This window comes from Pyrgilauda ruficollis, unplaced genomic scaffold (genome assembly GCF_017590135.1).
Source record: "Pyrgilauda ruficollis isolate IOZ18807 unplaced genomic scaffold, ASM1759013v1 scaffold118, whole genome shotgun sequence".
NCBI lineage: Eukaryota > Metazoa > Chordata > Aves > Passeriformes > Passeridae > Pyrgilauda > Pyrgilauda ruficollis.
In genome coordinates, this window is record NW_024510099.1 from 1,332,009 (window position 1) to 1,353,688 (window position 21,680).

The 21,680-nt window shown below is 36.8% G+C and overlaps 1 protein-coding gene across 2 annotated transcripts in view; it reads left to right on the top strand.

Annotated features, from left to right (window-relative positions):
- ANO3 (anoctamin 3) overlaps positions 1–21,680 on the top strand; it is a 101,533-nt gene that overhangs the window by 57,114 nt on the left and 22,739 nt on the right. For both annotated transcript variants that reach the window (XM_041484983.1, XM_041484994.1), the window contains 8 exons: positions 816–916; positions 4,645–4,689; positions 9,891–10,022; positions 11,302–11,408; positions 12,819–12,874; positions 15,925–16,046; positions 17,228–17,362; positions 21,557–21,653. In XM_041484983.1, coding sequence (XP_041340917.1) covers positions 816–916; positions 4,645–4,689; positions 9,891–10,022; positions 11,302–11,408; positions 12,819–12,874; positions 15,925–16,046; positions 17,228–17,362; positions 21,557–21,653 — 795 coding nt within the window. The remainder of the gene's footprint in view (positions 1–815; positions 917–4,644; positions 4,690–9,890; positions 10,023–11,301; positions 11,409–12,818; positions 12,875–15,924; positions 16,047–17,227; positions 17,363–21,556; positions 21,654–21,680) is intronic.

Genomic DNA, 21,680 nt, shown 5'->3' on the forward strand with positions numbered 1-21,680 from the left:
AAATTCTAAACATGTTAAGTGTTATTAACCATTTAAGTACATTTTCTTTTACCTTTACTTACCCAAACGTTGCATAGTCAGGTTTTTGTAAGCTTTAATCAGACTGAACTCAAATACCAAAATATCTAGTGATAAGATCTCAAGCAAATACATCTAGGAAAAGGGTGGGGAACTGAAGTGTTCACAAGAGAAGGTGAATATAGAAGTCTGTAAGGCTGAAACTCTTGTTTTATGTGTAAATAAGTTAGTGATGAAAAACATTTGTGTAGAGTACACATGGTAATTTGAACAAAAAACCCAGTTCATACACAGTATGTGTTCATACACATCCCAGTTCATACACATCTAAAAATTCCCAGCAGATAACTCAATTATTGAATCATTCCCTTGAGTTACCATTTTGGCAACCTGGAGCCTTCTCTCATCTGTTCTCATGTCTCTAGCAGCTGACCATACTTCTCCTTTAATGGGAGACACACAGAATGGTCTTCAGTCTGCTTATCTAAGGTGATTTTTTTTGAGATTTAAAATTAATTCCCTGTAAAATGAATTCCATCTAAAAAGGTGCTGCATAAAGTCTTGACAGCAGATCTTTCCCTACAGATTCCTTTTGTCCCATTTGTCTACATATACTACAGAGTTTGTAAGGGAAAAAGGTTACTGATTTTCCTTTGTCTAGAAGAGCACTTATTTTCAGAGTTGCATGCCCAATTCAGGCATAAAATCAGAAATTGACCCTGAAGAATGCTTCTAGAAGGGTGGTTGCTGTAGGTTTAAATTATTAATATGTATTTGCATGTTACTGCTCTTTACAGCCAGCTGTTACCAACAGTGATATCATGTTTGTTAAAATTCACTGTCCGTGGGAGACATTGTGCAAATATGCAGAGAGAATGAACATCAGGATGCCTTTCAGGTATTGTGGAAACTATTTTAAGCAACCTATAATTTAGTGCTTAATACTGAAAGTTCATCACTTACTCATGTCTAAAAATGCAGTCTTTACTGCCCTGTAGCCAGGCATGCTCATATTTATTTTAGTGATGTGATAGGGAGAGAGGAGAAAAAAATAAGTTCTGTTCTTTGCTCATTTCTACACAGCACTCTGTGTTACTTGTTTTCAAACTTGCCTTTTAAATCAAATGGAACATATGTCTTTTAGAAAACAGTAGTTCACACATTGTTTTGGATGTTCTTGGCAGAGTTTCAGATATTCTCCATCTGAGCTTGAGTATCCTCCATGATTTTAGGGTTTTTCTGGAGTCTTACTGAAAGGCAGGTGAAATGACAGGAGGTGTCCTCTGTGTCTCCAGTATAACACTTATTGTCACAATTTGGGTAAACTGAGGTCCAGTAGCTTTGTTTAGGCAGAATAATGGCCTGAACTGAGTTCCTTGTCTGAATGCAAAACAAGTTCTATCATATGAACAAATGAATAATTATTATTAATTTGTGGGACAGGTGAATATTTTCTGCAACAACACCTGAGTCTTTAAAGGAGAAAATGTGCCTTTTCAAATTGATTAATAATGCTCTTAGAGAGAGAGGAGAGCATATAGTGTGCATGAGTTCAAGTGGTAACTAGGTGCCAAAGCTGTGTGACCCATGGGAAATGCCTGTACTCCTTTCCCACTCAAACTGCCAAGTGCTCAGTCTTTTATGCTATGGCACTGTGGCTTTCTTGCATTGGTCCTAAGACAGAAGCAGTGACTGTGAATCATCATGCATCAAATCTTGCTCCGCATACCCAGTTCTGTAGAGAGTTTTCACATCATCCCATTAAGCCTTTGAAGGCCTTTCCTTAAAAAAATGTTTTCTGTAATAGTCATCTTCCATATGTTTAAAAATATTATTATAGTGCTATTTGAGTTTATCTAGTTCAAAAAATGCTTGCAGTATATTAAATATAGAAGTGTTTATGTGGGTAACATAAATAATCAAAATTGCAATTAAAAATTATTTTTTCCTCCTTTTGATATATTAATTCACAAAATTGTGTTTTAGCAATGGTTTGAATTCTTCATAATTTCAGTAAATTCATAGATTGATAGTGCTCTCAGGACAAAAAGGCTGGCTTTTGCAATCCTGCTTTATTTGGAAGGCATTCTAAATCGTTTTTGTTTGTTATATTATTAAATGCCATGTAAATATATTCTCTTAGTGTTTCCCCAAAGTGTTATTCCTGGAGTGTTGCTTTGGCTTCTTTTTATCCAATTCATTTTAGTAAACCAAAAGTAGATGAAATACTAAATTTTGCCATTTCACCTTTTTGGTAGTTTTGCTGTACAATGAAATACATACATTTGGGAGGAAATTTTTCCACCTCTACCTCCATAACAGAACTGTGAGAACTAGTAAATTGGTCAACATTCCTGTGATCTTTAAAAAGATTTTAATAGGAATTTAAATGAAATTGCAGCCTAGAACTTGTGTGACTATTTCAATCTATTTCTTGAATTTCTGTACCTTTTAAAACAGAAGACTCAACACAATTCTCTTACAAACAAACACAAGCTGGATGTAGCAGAATTAAAGAATGGTCTGCCCTGCTTTGCCAGCAGCCTTTCTGAAGTGTCTCTCTAAAGGAGAATGAGCAGTTTTTCATGATACCTTCCTTCTTAGAAGGCTGTGCTTTAGAAACTTTATAGAACTAGAGTTCATGTCTTCATCTTTGTTGATATTTGCCTGGATGGCTTTTTCATGGATGGAAAAATATAAACCTCCACTCCTGTAACAACATCCTGGGACCACACATTTTATAATTTAATTGCATATTCTGTTAAGAACATTTGTGTTTGAAGTGTTGAACTTGCTTTATTAATGAAGTGTTTCCTACCTGGATGGTGTATATTGTTTTCCTGAAATAACCATTCAATGGACAAAAGAACCTCAAATGCTACAGTTCTCCCACAATTAGTGATTACTCAGTGACCTAGAGCATCTTCCTCCTAAAAAGTTTCAGGTCGTTTTTAGGTAGATTTAAGTAGGCCTAAGAAGAGAAGACAGTTGGACTTGATGATCTTTGTGTGTCCCTTCTTGCCTGAGACATTCTGTAATTCTAAAAAACACATTATTTCTTGTAGGCTTTATCTGTTTCATCCGTGGTTTCTGACTAGTTCTAGTACAAAAAGATGTTAAAGATGACAGATAACCTTCGCTGCAGTATTTTAGTGTAGTATACCCATTTGCTCTTGCACAGTCTCGCAAAATTTTGACTTTTAGTTATAGTCACTAAAATATACCATATGTCAATATCATATATGTTATGATTCTTTACACATGAAGAATTCAATTCACACTATTTAGTTTCATTTTGCTCAATCCAGGAATGTAAACAAAATGAACAGAATTATTATCACACAGGTTACTTCTCTCTGTTTCTGAAAAGTAAAAATACTTTTGAGATTCATCCACAACCCCAGAACTGCTTTAACTTGGCATTATAGGAAAATGTGTTGGCAGATATATAATATGTATCATATATGTACTATAGATGGAATCTCAGCGTTTCAATTCCAGAAGGAAATTTTTCTAAAATTTCAATAGACAGGGTGTAGTAATAATTACTGTCTTGTATGTATGGCTGACTTTGCAATGCTCCTTTATTTGGAAGCATGGTTTCAAACAGGGTTTGTGTGAGCATCAAAGCTAGGTCATGACTGAATTACAATTTTTTAACTTTTATGGGTATTTTTGTTAAGTATATGGTCTGCCAGTAGAAATACAACTACTATCTGTTTCTAGAACTGAGGCAAAGCTTTAATTTTGTCTACAAGTATCTTGCAATGCATAATTATTATTGTTTGTAGTTAACAAATTATTTGTATCTGTAACAGCTGAACTCCATCTGTGCAAAACAGCTAAGGGTAACTAAAGGGAATTAAATAAGGGTTTTGTTAAAAAAAAAGTCTGAAAACCCTTTAATACTCTGCATTGCTTCATTTACAATCCTGCCTAGCAGTACCAAGTGTCAGGCTGCCAATAGTCTGCAGATTGGTACATACATAATTTTCCAGTGGCCATGAATTTTCCAGGCAAGGAGTCTTTCACCCTCTTTTTAAGGTATTAATTTCAGTGGATCTTCAATGTAAGTAATGTACTTCAATAAATCTCACATACTGCCCAGGTGTGCAGTTGCAGATCTTACTAACTCCTGAGGAATCTGCAATATCAAGGCTTTTGTGTGGTTGAAATGTGATATGAAATTATAGGAGGAGGCCAGAAAAAAGCCTGAAAGCCTGAAACTAGATGTGGAAAATATAACCATGTGGCAAATACATCTCAATTTGGTTTCAGAATAACTGTTCTCAGAAGACTTTACTGGGAATTTCTGGTCTTGTTTCTCTAAGTGTCTATAAGTGGTGAAGGGTGGAGAGAAAAGAGCTGTTAAGTGACTTATTGATCAGTTATCGTTATTGTCAGTAGCTACAAATCTAAAATGTCATTTTAGAACAAACTTGAAAAATGTAAAACTGTTATTGTTAATGACTTATTCTATTTCAGTTGCCTTTTTAAAGTGTTTTTTCATATTTTTGTCTATGAAACTGCATGTTTTAAAATGTCTAGCATTGTTTTGTAACGTGCATGTCCTTTTCAACTGTCTCCTATTTGATTAATCTCTGCTGATTTTTGCTGTTCTTTCAGGAAAAAATGTTATTACACTGACTGGAGGAGCAAAACCATGGGCAGGTTGGTGGGTGATGTGTAGCTTCTAATTTTGTCAGATAGTCACCCTGCTAAAGAAAACCCATTCGCAGTTGTAAATTTATCCGTGAAGCTTGGAAAATTAGATTATTTTCCTGAAAACCAAAAATATGTCAGCTCAAAGTGTTAAAATATTCATCTGCAACAAGGTGCAGTACTTTAAAGCTTTGCCAGTTCTCATTTTAGAAATGTAAAAATGTTTATGCCAGGGAAACAAACAAAAGAGACCTTATCTTAGCAGCAAGGATTTGACACCAAATTTATCTCTGGCCTTCTATCTGCTGACACCAAGGCATACCTCTTTAGCATGAAGGATACTTTTGAGTGTGTGTCTCAGATTCTGGCAGTCAGCTACTTCCTTAGATATGCAAACATAATTTTTCTCCTTTGTGTCCTCGTGATCGGGAACAAATTAATGCCACATGCTGAAGGCTGCTTTGAATTTTTGTTTGCTAGCTGAGACAACTTGCAAAACTGACTTGTAGCTAGCTGCTGCTGCTGTTGGTGTTTTTGTCAGCCAGAAGAAGGGTTCAAGAGGCTGTAGGGGCAGGGGAAAGGAGTCAGGGAGTGCTAGAGAGTGGGGGACACCGAGTTGTAGTTAGTCCCCATCGCTTAAGTCAGACATAATTATGTCTTGTAAATCCTAATCCCCAGCAGAAAAGATACCTGAAAATATTTCACAGGAGGGAAATATCCTGAAAGAGTTCCCCATCACAGATTTTCTTGAGATGGATCTTGAGATGAGATCACTTTTGATTTAGGTTCTCTTGTTGTCAGTTGAGATAGTAAAGAGCTCTCATTTCTCTGATAGAATTTAGGGAGTCTCATGATGACAGTTTCCAAGACGATCAGCTAATAACAGGAGAATGGTAAAGTGAGAAAACTTTAAACATTTGAGCTGATAACATATGTTGAAGTAAGCCAATTTATAACACAGATTTACAACTGCGTTTTGTCCTCTTCCCAGTTCCCATGCTTGCTCCATTTTAGCATGCATTATGAAAAGTCTAAGTGAAATGCTTTGCAATAAAAGGCAGAATCAACAAGCTTTACTTCCAAATCGTCTCATTTCATCTATAATCCATCTGGTGGGTCCTGGATATTACATAAATTTTTGTTTTCCTTATTTAGAAGGACAGATATCTGAAAGATGTAACTGAAATTGCACATTACCTGTGAATCGAGTAAAAAGTAATTTCTAAGCCAAATTGATTTTGTATTTGAGATAAATGCATTTACTTGGTGAGAATTAGGGGAATGAATATTTTTATGCATATATTTTCTGGCACTTTATATAATTCAGTGCACAGAGGAATTGTGTGAAACAAAAGAAATAAAGAAAGAAGCTGTATTTAAAATTGAAAGCTAACTCTAAAATTGCTGACATACACGTCGCATACTTTTACTTCTACAACTGTCATTGTTACCTTGCATCTTGCAGCTTTTCCAGCTTAACTGCTTCTCTGTAATTTATTTCATCTCTTGTTAAAATTTCTAAGTATAGTTTCTATGAGCTACAGTGAAGAACTATATTAAAATATTAAGGTTATATCAAAATATTAAGGTTATCAAGTTTCTATGATTTAAGAATACCAAGTATTCTAGTATAATTCTAGTATATCAGACCTGCTGTGACATGTACACTTACTCTAACTTCATTGAAACAGTTGTATGATAAGTGTATATGTATCTATAAATGTTCTTTAAAAGGTCTGCAAAAGATTATTACATGGATTAATGAAAGGACAAGAAAAATTTAATACTTAATTTCTTTTATGTAGTATCTATGTGGTCTCTCTATTTACACACATTTAAAAAGCCCTTAACATTGTATTTAATTCTATGAAGCTTGATTGCTATCCATAGACTCACACTAGAGAAATAAATCTATCATGTTCATTATGAGCAGTATTTGGAAAGTCTTCTCAAAGGAAAGAAATATACATGTAAATAGGGTGGGTATCAAAAATGTCTGAACTCTCAGATTGAAGACTGAATAATCTAGTAAAACTGTTTTGTAATTGCCACATTGGACCTGCTGTTTTCATGCTGGTAAATGATGAGAAGGAGAAGAAAATGAAATATAGTTGTCTTAGTATGCAGCTTCACTTTGCCCACTGTAATGATAAAGTTACTTAATACTTCTAAATATAGAGAACCAAAAATGAGTTTGTTTAGCACCTGACCCGCAGTAAGTTTGCTTTGCAAGAGGACTTGTAAAATCTTTGGGATTTCAGTCTGCACACTGAAGTGAAATTGTTGATATCATTGCATTAAACCAAGGTATGATAATTTTCTTTTTTTAGTGATGATTGTGTCTGTTATGTTGAATCTGTCAGCCCTAAGGTGTTTCCCATTGCAGTACATGGAAACACACTGTGCCCAGGTAACTTGGTGGCATATAGCTGACACTTCTGGCCAGCCTTGAGAGACACAAACACCAAACAAACTGCTGGGTGATGACTGCTGTCAAAGCTGCCTAACATGACTGGTGAAGCTGCTTAATTCTGGTATCTCATTCCATGAGTTCGATCAGATAATGCTAATATGATCTACACACCGTGTTCCTTTGCATTGCAGTCTGTTGAGTAAACATAATCTGCAAGGATTTTTGGGTGAACTTGTTCTGTAAAAAAAGACCAACCAACCAAATAAATCAGGGGGGTAGAACTGAGAATGGGAGTTGAGCAACGCTGAAATTACAAGTATCTTCATAAAATATTAAATTGTGTAGCTGAGAATGAAATGCACATGCATTTCAGAGTGGTGTCCCTTGGTCCAAGGCGTGCCTGTAGCACCAGCTGGAGTGTTTTCAGTAAAAGCATACCTGAAGCAGTATCCCATAACTTTGCAGCACCATTCCACTAGGACATTTTTTATCTCCTTGCCTGAACTACTGACTTCCCCAGAGCAGCTCTCTCTGCTTTCACTGTCACTAAATAGGCTACATTGAACAGATTAAGTCAGCAGTCTGTTTAAACTGCTACTTTTAGCCTAGAAAGCCACTCTGAGTAAAAATTCTAATACTTAGGCCTGTGATTTAGGCAAAAATTTGTATTTAAAGGCAAGCTCCATGAAAATTCAGTTTCTTCTTCAACAGTAAAATAACGTAAGAAAAATGTCTCTCTTGGATAATTTTTATACATTTCTCAGTTGCAATATTCTATGCTATCTAGCACTAAAGACACTACATTTTTTCTCAGAAGAGAAACTGTAAATGTAATGTGGACACAAGCATTAATTTATTCCAATGCTGTCTTTCATGTTAAAGAAAGCAGCCATGAATTTTAAACAAGAGCTGTGTTCTTTAACATATTTATCAACTTTTTTTTTGGATTTTTGTATGGGAGAAGAGATCAAGACTTTTCCCATAACTAATTTTCAAGTACTTTCATAATGAATGAATCTGAAATTAGATGCATTGTTTTTTCTCTTCTTCCTGATGCATCTGCCTATCTTCCTCATTAAAAAAAGGAATTCTGGATTTTGACTAAAAAGTCAGCAGGTATACAACAGAAAAAAGGGTTCAAGAGAATAAAGGGGAAACTGCCCTTATATAAACTGTACTAAGTGAGCTGCTGCTGGAACTAATAAAGATAATCCACTCACTAAGGTATTATTAAGGAGACAGTTAAGGAATCCACCTGCCTGTGAACTGTATTCTGTGTTCCAATTTCATGAACATATTGAGATCTTTGGCTTACAGTGGCTGCTGTTGAACACAAGTGGTGACCCTCAAGTGCAGTATCAGTTACAACAGAATGTGCACTAGTATCTTGCAATATATAGCCAGAAGAAAATTTTGAGAATTTTAAATATAAAATCCTTCTCCCACATTTGGCTGAAATTTTGATCTGATACTGTGTGAAATACGGTTTTCTGGTTTTGCTGATGTTGATAATAAGAAGTGCATTTTCATAAGGGTTACTTTGTTGCATGAGAGCAATTTACCACATCATCACTTATTAGTCTTTACTATGAACATAATGAAAATAGGTTCACTCACATTATGAAATATTATAAAGATTACAAAATATAACTTTTTCTTATGAGCATTATAAAATGTCTAGCTGTTCTGCTTAGCACATGCAATGAAGTGTTCACCTCAGAGAAAATAATTTTTTGCTTAGCTTTACACTTCTTGTGGATATAAAATATATATGCTTTATATATCATGCATACATATTCATTGAGTAGAACCTGAATTCCACTGAAAAAAATACTATTTGGGGAACGTTTTTCTCAAGTTTAGACTTTTTCTGAATCTCTGATGTGCTTATTTTGTCATTATATAGCACATTTAATTTGAGATCTACTCCTTAAGTAACCGTGTTGCATTGCAGTTGAATAAGAAAAGGTGTAGGTGAGCAAGGAGGGCACAACTGAAGTGAAAATTAACTGCACTTGACTAGATTTACCCATGTATAAGTGATGTCCTGAAACATCTTTTAGGCAAGGTGCCAGTAGAGAAAAAAAAAAACAAAACAAAACATTTGTGTTGCCAGTATGTAATTTAATTGAAGATATAGCATTGATGTTCTGTTTGTGATTTGTAGCATCAATTTTTAAGAATCTAGAGGAAGCCTTATCAAGGGAGTATTTTTGCCTAAATACAGCATAACCATTTTGGTGTAACATAGCCTTTATTTTATTTGATATTTAGGTATACTGTTTCATAAGGCAATATCAGCTCTTGGATTTTTAAGAAAATTTTGTAGGGGAAAACTTTATTGCAATCAGAAAACCATAATCTGATCCTTAGCACTCTCAAATATGCTTAAAAATTTTATGAATTTTAGTGTTCACGTTGTCAGGCAAGAGAGTGGGGAGGAGTTTCACTTGCTTTGTTCAGTGTAGCTAGGTATGTTCTTGGCTAAAGCACAAGCATCTGCAGTTCTGCCAGATGAACTACCTTGGGAAATTAATTTCTCCAGACTCAATACTGCAGTCCTATTTTGAGTCATAATCCCACTAATTTTAGGATGAGTTTTACTCGAATAAGGTGTTCAAGATGGATTGCAAATAAATTTGCTTTTTGACTCCTTATTTTCTTTTGTTTACTTAATGTTGAAGTTGCCTGCTTTCATTTAATTTCATTTCTAGTACGATGTCAATAAATACGCAGTGCTGGTGATAGAAATGACAAGGAATTGAGAGCGTGTAAATCTGACTTGTTCTTGTCTCAGTTTGCAGAGGAATATTAGAGAGCTGAAAAGCTGGTTGCCAAGAAATCCCATGAAGCTGGATAAGGAGGCCCTGCCTGATCTGGAGGAAACAGATTGCTACACAGCCCCCTTCAGCCGCGCTCGCATCCACCAGTGAGTGCTGGGCCGGGGAGGCAGTGCCATGGACCACAAGGGTTTTGCTTCTCACTTCTGAGCAAGTGCCAGAGAGGTAGCTGCTGACAGATGGTCACTGGCAATACCAAGTATCATGTTTGATTTTATTCTCTTAAAGTGAAAATCCGCTCTTAGTTACTTGCTATTTGATGGTCACTCAGTAACATAATTTGATGGAAAGATGAATGTTGCCATTTTAATTAGGAAGTTTTTTGGCTTTCTGTTCCTTTACATTAACAAATGCAAATACTTGCTGAAGTTTTCTGTGCTTACTTACTTTATGTAGGCAAAACCTGTTGAGATTTGGAACACCAGAAGCAAGCTAAGACCAGTGATGATTTTTTTTCCCCTCTCTTATCAGATCTGCATTTAAAAAGATCTGTTGCCTCTGAAAATACAAATATCTATACAATGAAACTGTACGTGTTCAAATCAGCATGTTGACAATGCTATATTTAAAATGTGACCTATATTTTTTCAGTACCTATAAATTTAGGTTTTAAAATTCTGTTTCTTAATTTTAAAGTTATTTTGTGCTAACTGTTTCAGGAGAGAAAAGTTAATTTAAAGTAGAAATATGAATAAGGATAAACATGATTTTGCCACTCAGTAAAGAATCTAAATGGTAGTGAGCTGAGTTTACCCCCAAAAAACAGAGTAATTGCATTATAGTCTCAAATTTTTTTCCCAGTAACTTACCATAATGCACTGGATCAATCCCCTGGTTTTGGTGTTTTTTTCTCAATCAGCTCAGCTGATGTAATGAATTGTAGTAGCATCAGTTTTGGCAGAGCTGAGGAGGAAGAAGCTCCTGCATATCACATTTCTCATGTCCAGAATGGAGCCATCTGACCAAGGTTGCTTTACTTGGCTCCATCCTGGGATCCTCTAAGGGAAAATGCTTCTGGAGCTGCTTCCCAAGTTTCCAGTGCATGGATTTTATTTTTTTTTTAATAGTAATTTTGATGGTTCCACTGCACAGACAACTGTCAGCTCATAAGTTATTTAAGGCCACCACTGTTAGTGAAGATCGTTATTTAATTAATTATATCCAGAACAGAAATTAACTAGATAATATGATATTTTTGGTTTAATCTGTGATAAGGATAGCTTTATTGGACCTGCTGTCAGCGTGTATAACCTTATGTCTAAGGAATGTAAACATCCATTAAATAATTGTAAAAAGAAAACACTTGAACAGCTATGTTTCAACATGTGTCCATTGTTTTGAATATTAAGACCTTCATTATTTTAATAGTTTTACGATAAACAACAAAGACAGCTTCTTCAGCAATTCCACAAGAAGTAGAATTGTGCATCATGTGCTACAGAGAACCAAGTATGAAGATGGAAAATCCAAAATGGGTGAGAATGCTGTATTTTTTACCTAACCCAAAGCTATAAAATGTTTCATCTTTAATTGCCTGGAAAAATATAATTTGAATAAACTCAATTTTTTCCTGTTCTTGAAATCTTTTCATTCACACAGTAACAGAGTTGAAACAATGTCCCATCATTTTCTATCTACCTAAATACCTCTGTGAAAACTTGCAATATTTTTCACTTAATTACTCATTCATTAAAATGAAATGGAGAGATTATTGTAACTTTACATAATTGAGAGCCACAATAAGGGTTACATATACCTCAGAAAGCTGAAAATGTTTTCAAGGACTGATCCTAGTATTTCAGCTCCTATCCATCAGTTTCAGTCCAGTAGAATCAATGTGTGCTACACTTGATTTATTTGTGGTGTCTGTGTAGCTCAGAGACAGCTGATCTAAGACTAAATTCGCTTTATATCAACACTCATAATACAGTGTTAGTTTTTAGAAGGTCTGATTGCCCATTTTCATTTTCAATGACCGGAGGATGCTTGCCTGATTTTCTATATTCTCTGCAGGAATTAAAGATTAAATATGCAGAGGCTTGCATGATTCCAATTACTGAAAACTGTTGCTTGAGTTTCTGAACAAAAGCAGTAGTAAGAAAAACTGGAAGAATAAGTGTTCATATCTAACACCTTTGCAGCTGATGATGGGAAATTTCATTATAAGATTAGTTTAGTATAATTGGTATATTTGAAGAGACAAATCCGTATTGCACCATACGTACCTGTTTCTTGGGGAAACTTTTGGCTACAGATTTGCTCTTAAAGGCTATTGAGTCTTTTTGTTGTGCCTATCAAGGGTTATTTATTTTTCTTAAATTTTTATAATATGCTGTGCTAGTACAACAAATCTGGTTTTAGGAAGACTCTAGGAACTGATCCAAAATGCAGTAGTCAGTCTGGCACAGAGCACTGCTCTGATATGAAATTGTCAGCTGGCTTATATTTAAAAATACCAGGTTTTAGCTGGTAGCTAAATAGCTGCCTAATAGCTTTTAACCATGCAGGGGTTTCACTGCCTCAAGGACTGTCTGTATGTTCCACTCTGTGTATATCAGATCATCTGGTCCCCCATAAAAACTGAGTTATATCCTCTGAGGAATACCGTGTGATGTAGCTATTTTCTCACAGTCAATCTGGTACAAGCACTCAACCCTGAGAGAAAGTTTTCAGGCTTTGTTGCTTTGGCAAGTTGCTCTCCAGTTTGAGAGCCAGAAATCTGAAAGGATCAGTAGTACCTGCTGAAGTAGTTGGTGGGGTTATTGATTGTCATCTTTAGCAGCATTCTTATCATTTAACACTAAGTTACATTCTCCAAATGTGACTTGAAAAATGTGTATGAAAAATTTACATCTGAACTAATGCTTTTTTGGTTTTTTTTTTAGGTATTAATAGGTTACTAAATAATGGAACATATGAAGCAGCATTTCCACCACATGAGGTAACCTGGTTAATTTAATTTTTAGTTTCATGTTTAGATTAAAGCTTCCACTAGTGGTTTGGGATCTTACTTTAATTCTGTCCTGCAAACTTTTAATTTCATATTGTAATTTGTTGATGCTTCCTCTATTTATAGCTTTTACTTTAATATTGGCTTTTAAAATTTTCCATATTTGGGTAATTTGGATATTTCATTAACATCCTGGAACATTTTCTCGTTGGACTGGGATATTACAATTCTTTTCTGATTTTTATGAACTGCACATTAAGAACTCCTGTTGAGTTCTTAAGGAGAGTGTCAGTTGTTCCAAATTGTTCCATAGTTGTATTAAATTATTTTTGCTTGCCACCTACAAAAGGATTTGTTGTTCTAATAGCTTGGCCACTTGATCACAGTAAGGGGGACTTCTTAACTATTTCATGTTTAGTATTTTCAGAATAGTTCTGGATGATTTCTAATATGTACTGAGACTGAGTATTATTTAGAGATGGTTCTCAAAAGGACTATTCAGGCTGTTGATGGAGCTGGATTTGGTTTTTGTTTTACTTGTGTTTCCCTGTTAAGTGTTTGTAGAAATCCACTGGGGAATCTTCATAGTAAGAAAAAACAGGGGAGTTGTGGAATCCTCAGGATCTTTCCCCCTCAGGGAGACCCCCAGGGCCCTCCCCTGAAGGGATTCACCATGGAGACCCTCTGTACCTGGGCGGACAGAAAAGACTTCCCCATGGAGCCTTGCACAGCGCTGATCCATCCCAGTTCCTTTCCCCATTTGTCCCAAGTTCTCCTGGTTTCTCCTTTCCCTGTTTCCTCACTGGTTGTGGTACCCCTTGGCCGGCCCCTTCTGCCCTCGGTGCTGCCCCTATAGTCCCCCCTATAAAAGCCTGGTGCAGAGCACATGGCCTGGTCTTGGTCTCTGGTTCCCCTTGGTGTGTTGGAATAAACCTCGCTGGAACTGACCCTACAAAAGGCCCTTCTGCCTCTCTTTGCCACACTAGCCATGGTCAGTGTGGTGTGTGGACTTGTCTGCCTTGCCTGAATGCTCACCCAAGCAGCTTTTCCACAGGAGATGCTCATTGGGAAATAAGATACAGGCAGCAGCAATCAACATCTAAATGGTGGTATCAGCAACCCCCCTGCTGCTATACCTGACAGTGCTTTTTCCAGTAGTTTAAAAGTTTGCTAAAGACTGTAAGCCCACAAAATGAACTAAAAACCCGTTAAGAGGGTTTTCAGGAAGTCTTCTAATATTGAAAAGAAGAAGCAAGCCACACATCTTCAGTCATTGAAATGCTCTCAGGAACATGGCAATTGCAGCTCTGAACTCTGGGTGTTTCAGTTGAATATTGAGACTTGGTTTCGTGTTTCAAAGGCTTTACAAATGGCTGAGAGTAATTTTTTTATTATTAAATACTTTAGTTTTAATAATTAATTACTAGGAATGCAGAGAAGGAGTATTTTAGATAAATAATATATCATCATTGTTAATGCTTCAGCTGTGCATTACTGACTTCAGGGAAAAGCTGGCTGTACTACCATGAAGGCCTGTGAAGCTTTCTGTGGCATCAAAGCCGTGGTGTCATATCAATTTTATACATTCCTTTGTTATGGCATAAGCTACTGTTTCCACATCTCATTCAAAATTAGTAAAATCAGTTTTAAGCCACTCTTACCTTAATTGCTCCTTGACTGATGCTAAGGACTAGTGATGGAACACTCAATTTTTTTTTTTTCCCCACATGAACAAATAAGTGAAAACTCAATCCCAGTGGGAATGCTGAGACTTGAACTCTTTTATGGATAACAGTGCAGAAAGAAGCAGGGGGAAAATAATGAAAACATGTAATACAGGGTAATGCTTTGCAGTCATTTATCCAGCCTGCTGTGAGAGGTTGATGTTCTCTTCCTAGGTGCTGCACAGGTCACACTCAGTGTTGACATCTTTGGTATGCTGCTGTGCTGACTGTAAGGAGAAAGGAGTAGACTTGGACTCTTTGCTGTGTTGAGCTTTGGTTTTAACTCATTCTTAAGTCAGAGAATCAGCAGATTGCAACAAGTTTATAGTGTTCTTTGAACTGCAAGGAGTGCTCAAGATTTCAAATACCTGATAAAAATCTAAATGGTTTAGTTACCTGCATCTGCCAGGGTCAAGAAACTGTCTGATCCCTGAGGTGGATGCTGGAGAACTCTGCTTTCCTCACAAGAAGTTACATGGCTCTCTTGTAGTCAACAATTGGAATAGTTTTTTTACCGTTGCTGAGTGATGGAAGTTTTTTGGGGAAAAAGTTGAACTAAGGGATATGTCCTGCTTCAGAATTGGAACCAAATTACAAATGGAAGAGATTCTGCTCAAGATGATTCCAGCAAATATGCGTGATACCTTTTGACTGCCAAGGTGAGGCTATTCTTTTAGTCTCTTAGGTGGTCTGTAAATGTCAGACGTGGCCTGGAAGGACTCCTTTTGGATCAGACTGACACTGTTTTGCTTTTAATGCCTTGAGAGTAGCTTCAAAGTAATGCCAGTTCTGTTTCCTTCATCTTAGAAAGTATGTACCACAGAAAGAATATATTTTTCTATACCTTCAACAGTAGTGAAAGAAAAGTCTAGGAGACTTTTGTCTCCTAGTGAGTGAGAGAAAATGTCTAGGAGAAGAGAGCTGACATACTAGAAATTTCTAAAATTTTGTAGAAGAAATAAAAATATACCACAAGCATTTCTTGAAAAATGTAAATAGGTGAAAGCATACAAGTAGGCATCTATTAGTGAAATGAAAACAGAGCTGAGTACTTCTTTAAAGTCTTGTATTAATATGTTTCAGTCATTAATTATTAGGGAAATTGGTCATTTCAGAAGTGTATGTAACCCTGCCTCTTATGTCAGGCTTACATTAGCTCCTGATGACATGTTCCAGATTTGCCCAGCGTAAGAGATCTATTTATTAAATATAAGGAACATTTCCATTAAAATTATAATCAAAAATCCGTAAGAAACTTGTACATTTTCCATAGTGCCTGGTATTGTCCTTACATTTCTTTGTGGTTTTTTTTTTCAGGGAAGCCACAAAAGCAGGCATCCCATCAAAACACATGGAGCACAGAATCACAGACACCTCTTGTATGAGCGCTGGGCACGATGGGGAATGTGGTATAAATATCAACCTCTTGATTTAATCAGGTATTAGTACTTTGAAGGTTTTCTCTGGTACAAAAAGCCTGGCAACAGTGTGCTAACTATATTCATAAATTCCTTATGCTTTCCTGTAACATCTAGATATTCCCTATTATTGGCTAAGGCTGGAGTTCTCTAAGTTGCCTATTTTGGGTGGTCTTTTGTAGGTTAATTTCAAGTGAGTCTGCTTAAAGAACCTGTAGTTACAACTGCTAAGGAATTTGCAGGGTGAAACTTAAAATACAAACCCATAATGTGATCTGCTCATCAGAGACTCTCATCTCCTTTGAGAGCAGCCTTGAAAGCAGACTCTTATCCACACGGACAATCAGAGTTACCAGATGCAGAGGACTTAAAATGCAAGCCAATTTTAACCTTTTCATGTGGGTTTAACTCTTATTATATAACTCTTATTTATAGGTCTTAGACTTAGTGTCGTAGGTTACCAAATGTAAAATAGAGAAATACATATAATTTAAATTAAATAATGGTGATGTTTGGGTTTCACAGTTTCCTCCTCTGATGGTGAATACCAGTAATTCATTTTCCTTGCTTTAAGTTTTTATTCCTGATCTGAGTCATAACCGTTTATTGGTGGAGCTAAGTATGTGCCATGAGACAATTTTATGCTCTATCATCCTTCATTGACTTTCTGATCACTGCTATTTCATCTGTTCTAGCAATTGATACTCCAGTTTTGAAGAATTAAAGTTCAGTCTTCAGCTTGTGTTTTCAGAACATTGTTTTCACTAATAATAGTTGGAAATATGTCATATTATCTATGCATGATTATCTATCATAAATGTTTTTTCAAATGGAATACTTAGGTCATGCTAACTTACTTTATCCCTTTCCAGATTTTTTGTGTCTGTGTACATCCATCCATCCGTCTATCTATCTATCTATCCTATGTTTAATAATGTTGCTACTAGTCCATCTACTTAGTCATTGCAAGAACATGAAAATTACAGAGGCACTACAGTTGTATGCTTGTTCTCATAAATCTGCAGTTAGTGTCAGTAAAATATTATGCTAGCCGGAAAAAAACCTGTTTGGTAAAGTGACAATTTTGCCATAAACTTGTAATGATAGTTCCTTGTTAGAATTATTCTACTACTGTGATAGTTGAGATAGAGGTCACCATAAAATTTAGTTTTAAACAGTATGTGTGTTTCCTTTTCATGTAGGCGATACTTTGGTGAAAAGATTGGACTGTATTTTGCCTGGCTGGGATGGTATACTGGAATGCTTATTCCTGCTGCCCTGGTTGGGCTCTTTGTTTTCCTCTATGGATTATTTACAATGGATTCCAGCCAAGTAAGGTAAAATTCTATTTAATAATATGTAATAGCCTATTGTTAATTAAGAACAGTCTGGCAAAACTTAAATTGCTGTACTTTTAAATGTTTTGCAGATATGGTAATAATGTAAGAATAACCAAAATAGAATATTGGGTCTTTGAGTCATGTATTTACACTTTTTACATTTGTTTTGCATCAAGCCAGATGTGTACTACTGGCAGTGGCCATTCTTATCACTGCCTTGCAGTGATTCCCACTGAGGGAAAACAGATCAGTCTGTAAGGACCAATGCTCATGTTGCAGATACTGCAGTAGTTGTTGATCTAATTAAGGCTAATGGGTGAAAAAAGCACCCATATTCCCTTATTACCTCCATCTTGCTATAACTTCCAGAGTGTAGTACAGTTACTAAACTTCAACTTTTGCCTATGTCTTTTTTTACTTCTTCATTAATAGTGGCAAACTTGGACTCTTAACAAAGTTCTTATCTGGGTCAGTATAACTTGCAGCCAGGAGACTTAGCTTCAGGGAGGTTGCAACCACGTAAAATGAACCAAGTTTTCAAGTTTCCCACTTTTGTGATTTTGCTCTGGGAAGGGTTTATGTCAATTTAGATGCTGTGATGAGGGTGCTCAAGTGCTGACTGTACTTCTGGGAACTCTGAGGATCTGCTGTCTGCTGCAAAGTATTCCATTAGCTGTTACCAGACTGTATCAGTATCTGTTCTTACAATTGCAGCTGTTGCTCCAAGCAGTTTGGGTGCTTAGGCTGTATGTATACTTGGAGTCAGATTTCATAGAAAATGTTGTTTCTCTGGCTTTGAGCAAGACCATATTCAAGTTTTATCTAAGGAGTTTTCTTTAACTTCTATTTCACAGTGAGTTATTATATTCTACAGTGCTGTAATGAACACTTTTTTTTTAGCTTGCTTTGTACAGCAAACTCCTGAGAAACTGTACAAATTGAAACACATTAAATCCAGTTAAATGCAGTAAACTTAACAGCCAGGAAATTATGCTATCTTTAATGTACTGTATTAGGATTGTTTTTTATCGTAGATGTCTTCAAAATGTAGTGGATCTAAAGTCAAGGATCAGCCTTGAACAACAGTTCAACCACAGCTGTTGAGCTATCAGTCTTGTATTTGTCATATGTACAATGGCACAGTTCCAACAAAGGGGGAACAAGGGGCCATAATCTACTATTATCAAGGTATAGTTTAGTATTTCTTCCTTGTGGAAGAGAAAGGTGTGTCATTGGCAACTTCTCGAGTGAAATACCAAAATTTCTAATCATTTCATTCTTTCAAAATGCAAGCTCTTATGTGCTTTTATATCATAGAGTCATGGAATATCCTGGGTTTGAAGGGATTCACAAGAATCATTGAAGTTCAGCTCCTGGGCCTGCATAGGACAGTCCCAAGAATCCCGCCATATGCCTGAGGTCATTGTTCAAATCCTTTTTGAGCTCTGTCAATCTTGGTACTGTGACCACTTTCCTGGGGAATCTGTTCCAGTTCCCAGCTGCCCTGTGATTGAAAAACTTTTTTCTAAGGTCTAACCTAAACCACCTCTGACAGAGCTTCATGTGTTCCCTCTGGTCCTGTCACTGGTACCCAGAAGGAGAGGAAGCTGTTAGATTGCTGTGAGATCTCCCCTCAGTCTCCTGTTTGCCAGGCTGAACAAGCCAAGTGATTTCAGCTGCTCCTCATATGGCTTCCCCTCTAGGCCCTTTGCCCTCTTTGTGGCCCTCTTTTGGAGACTCTCTAAGAGCTTTATATCTTTCTTATATTGTGGCTCCCAAAACTGCACACCATATTCGAGGTGAGGCTGCACCAGCACAGAATAGAACAGGGCAATCACCTCCTGTGTGTCATGCTTCTCCCAGGAAGACTGCAGGTATGACTCCTATTTAACAGAAAAATGCAGTTATCTTCCTTGCTGGAGGTTGCAGGATGTTGTAAATGAGTGCAGAGGTAGGCTAGCTTTTGAGGGTTTCTGTCCTCAGTTTTTTCCCCTGGCTGCTGCTTAGTAGCTGCAGAAAAAAACACAAACAAAGCACATTTGAGTGTGTCCCTGTGGGGCTGGTTCTATTGGGTCTCATCCTGAGGCACCTCAGTGTGGTGCTGTGCTGCACAGAGTGCCAGCATGTCCCAGGCCTCCGTGCTCTATGTCAGAAACAAGAGACTGAAAGTCAGCTAAACCCCCATATAAGCCCTGTATGCCTGCAAGGGAAGGTGAATATTCATATATTTATTATAGCTATCATTAGTCAGTATTCATTGCAGAATACTGTCAGAGGATGGGTTATGGCAGAAGTCCTAACCACGTGCTCTGTGGCAGCTCCACATCTGCAATCTGGATGTGTTAATTCTGTGAAGGAGGTGCTGCCTGCCTTTGGTTGTGTGAGTCTGTGCAGTCCCTCTGGTCAGCCATGACACAGCGCTGTCCTGTCAGTGCATTGCTAGGACTGTGTCAGTCAGAACAGCTGTGAAATGTGTGGCTCAAGCTGATTATGCCTGGCCTGATAAAATATATGTAGATGTTTTCTGTATCACCTTGTGTACTCAGGCAATTCTAAAGGCCGCTGGTAACAGATACTACTCCTTGTCATATTTTTTTACTTAGCCTGGAAGGTGTTAGTAAGGATTAGACAGAAACTTTGTACCTCGAGCAGACAGGAGTCATCCATTAGCATGTAGATGGACTGCACACCTGTTCTTATTATTGCTGTAGTCTGATTGAGAGATTATCTATCCGGTGTTTTTGCATTCTTTTAAAGAAAATTCTAGAGAAGCATCTGTGAGAGTGTTAAAATCTATCAACTGATTTTAAGCACTGCAGCTACCGCCATACACAAATGCAGTGTTCAGCAGCAATTAGGAAAAAACAGAATTGGATATGTTACTTTAAAAAAATCTAAACACAGGAAGCCCAGGAGAAATTAGAAACACAATGTTAGGGCATTATGGCAATGTCAGAACTGGCATGTTGCCCCAGATTCAGTATTACCTGCTGAGCACTGTTTCATGTGAAACAGGTTTATTACACCTGTAATGAGGAATCCATGGCTGTTAGGAAGTGTTGATTGAAGTATGATAAATTCCATCCCAAAGCCCTATTTTTTATCTGTCTTGTGTACTTCAAAATCTGAATTTAACAGATGATGAAATCAGTTTTGCAGAAGGATACTTTCCTCAGCAACATGCCTTTACCTCTCAGGTGCAGGAGGCTGCCATCAGCCCAGCTCTAGTGGCTGAAGGCAGGAAATTATAATTTTTTTTCCCCAATATCCAGCACAGTTTCAATAGAGAAGTAATAAGCAAATACAGGAGTATGCACTGCCATAAAACCAAACATTGCTTACCATGCTAGCCATAGGTTTTGTGCAGCAGTAATTTGAGGGTGATGCAGAATGATGCCACATCTAAGAATTAGTTTGTCTTGTTTGTGACTTGTCCAAGTGCCTGCCTCTGCTCCGTGCTCAGGGTCTGCTAGCAGTTGGCTCTCTCTCTCTCTATATATATATATACATAAACATTATATAAGTATATACTACATGTGAGATATATATATATATATGTATGTATGTATGTATCAGCTTATGTCAGGAGCCCATCTCAGCACAAGGCCATGAGTCTCTGCCCTCTGTGTACAAGAAGATTCTCTCTGTAGTTCAAGTCTGGCTGCCATGGGCAAGTTGGAAATGGAAAAGAAGGAAGGGCTACCACCAACAGGGAGGAAATATCCCCCTCTCATACTGACTTTTGCCTCTTGTCATGGTGTCTCTCTTATTTACTCAGTTAGATACAAATGATGTCATTTGATTGAGATCAATGTAGATGTACCAGTTTTGTCTATCCTCTGAATGTTTGGTATGTTACAATTTAGAAAAATAGGCTGTAAATGCATTTGAAGGGTAGTGAGCAATTTTTTGTTTTTCTGTTTGAGATATTTGGGAGAGAATTTGCTGCTATGAGAAGTGTAACATGATGCCCAGAAATACTGTATGCTACTCTACAGCCCATAGTGTTCAGGTTCCTGATTTGGGATTAGGCTTTCCAAGCCAAATATTCGCTTCTAATTTATTTTATTTGCCCAGTTTTGTGGTGCACGCACTGTTGACAAACAGAGAATATAAATGGTATAACCTCAGAAAACCTTGTGAAGGCTAGAAGTGTTTTTGTAACCTTTTTTTTCTTGTTTTGTACTACAGCAAAGAGATCTGTGAGGCAAATGAAACCATTATGTGCCCTATGTGTGAACGCAATTGCACACTACAGAAACTCAATGAAAGCTGCATATATGCCAAGGTAATTATTGTATTATTGCTGTCAATA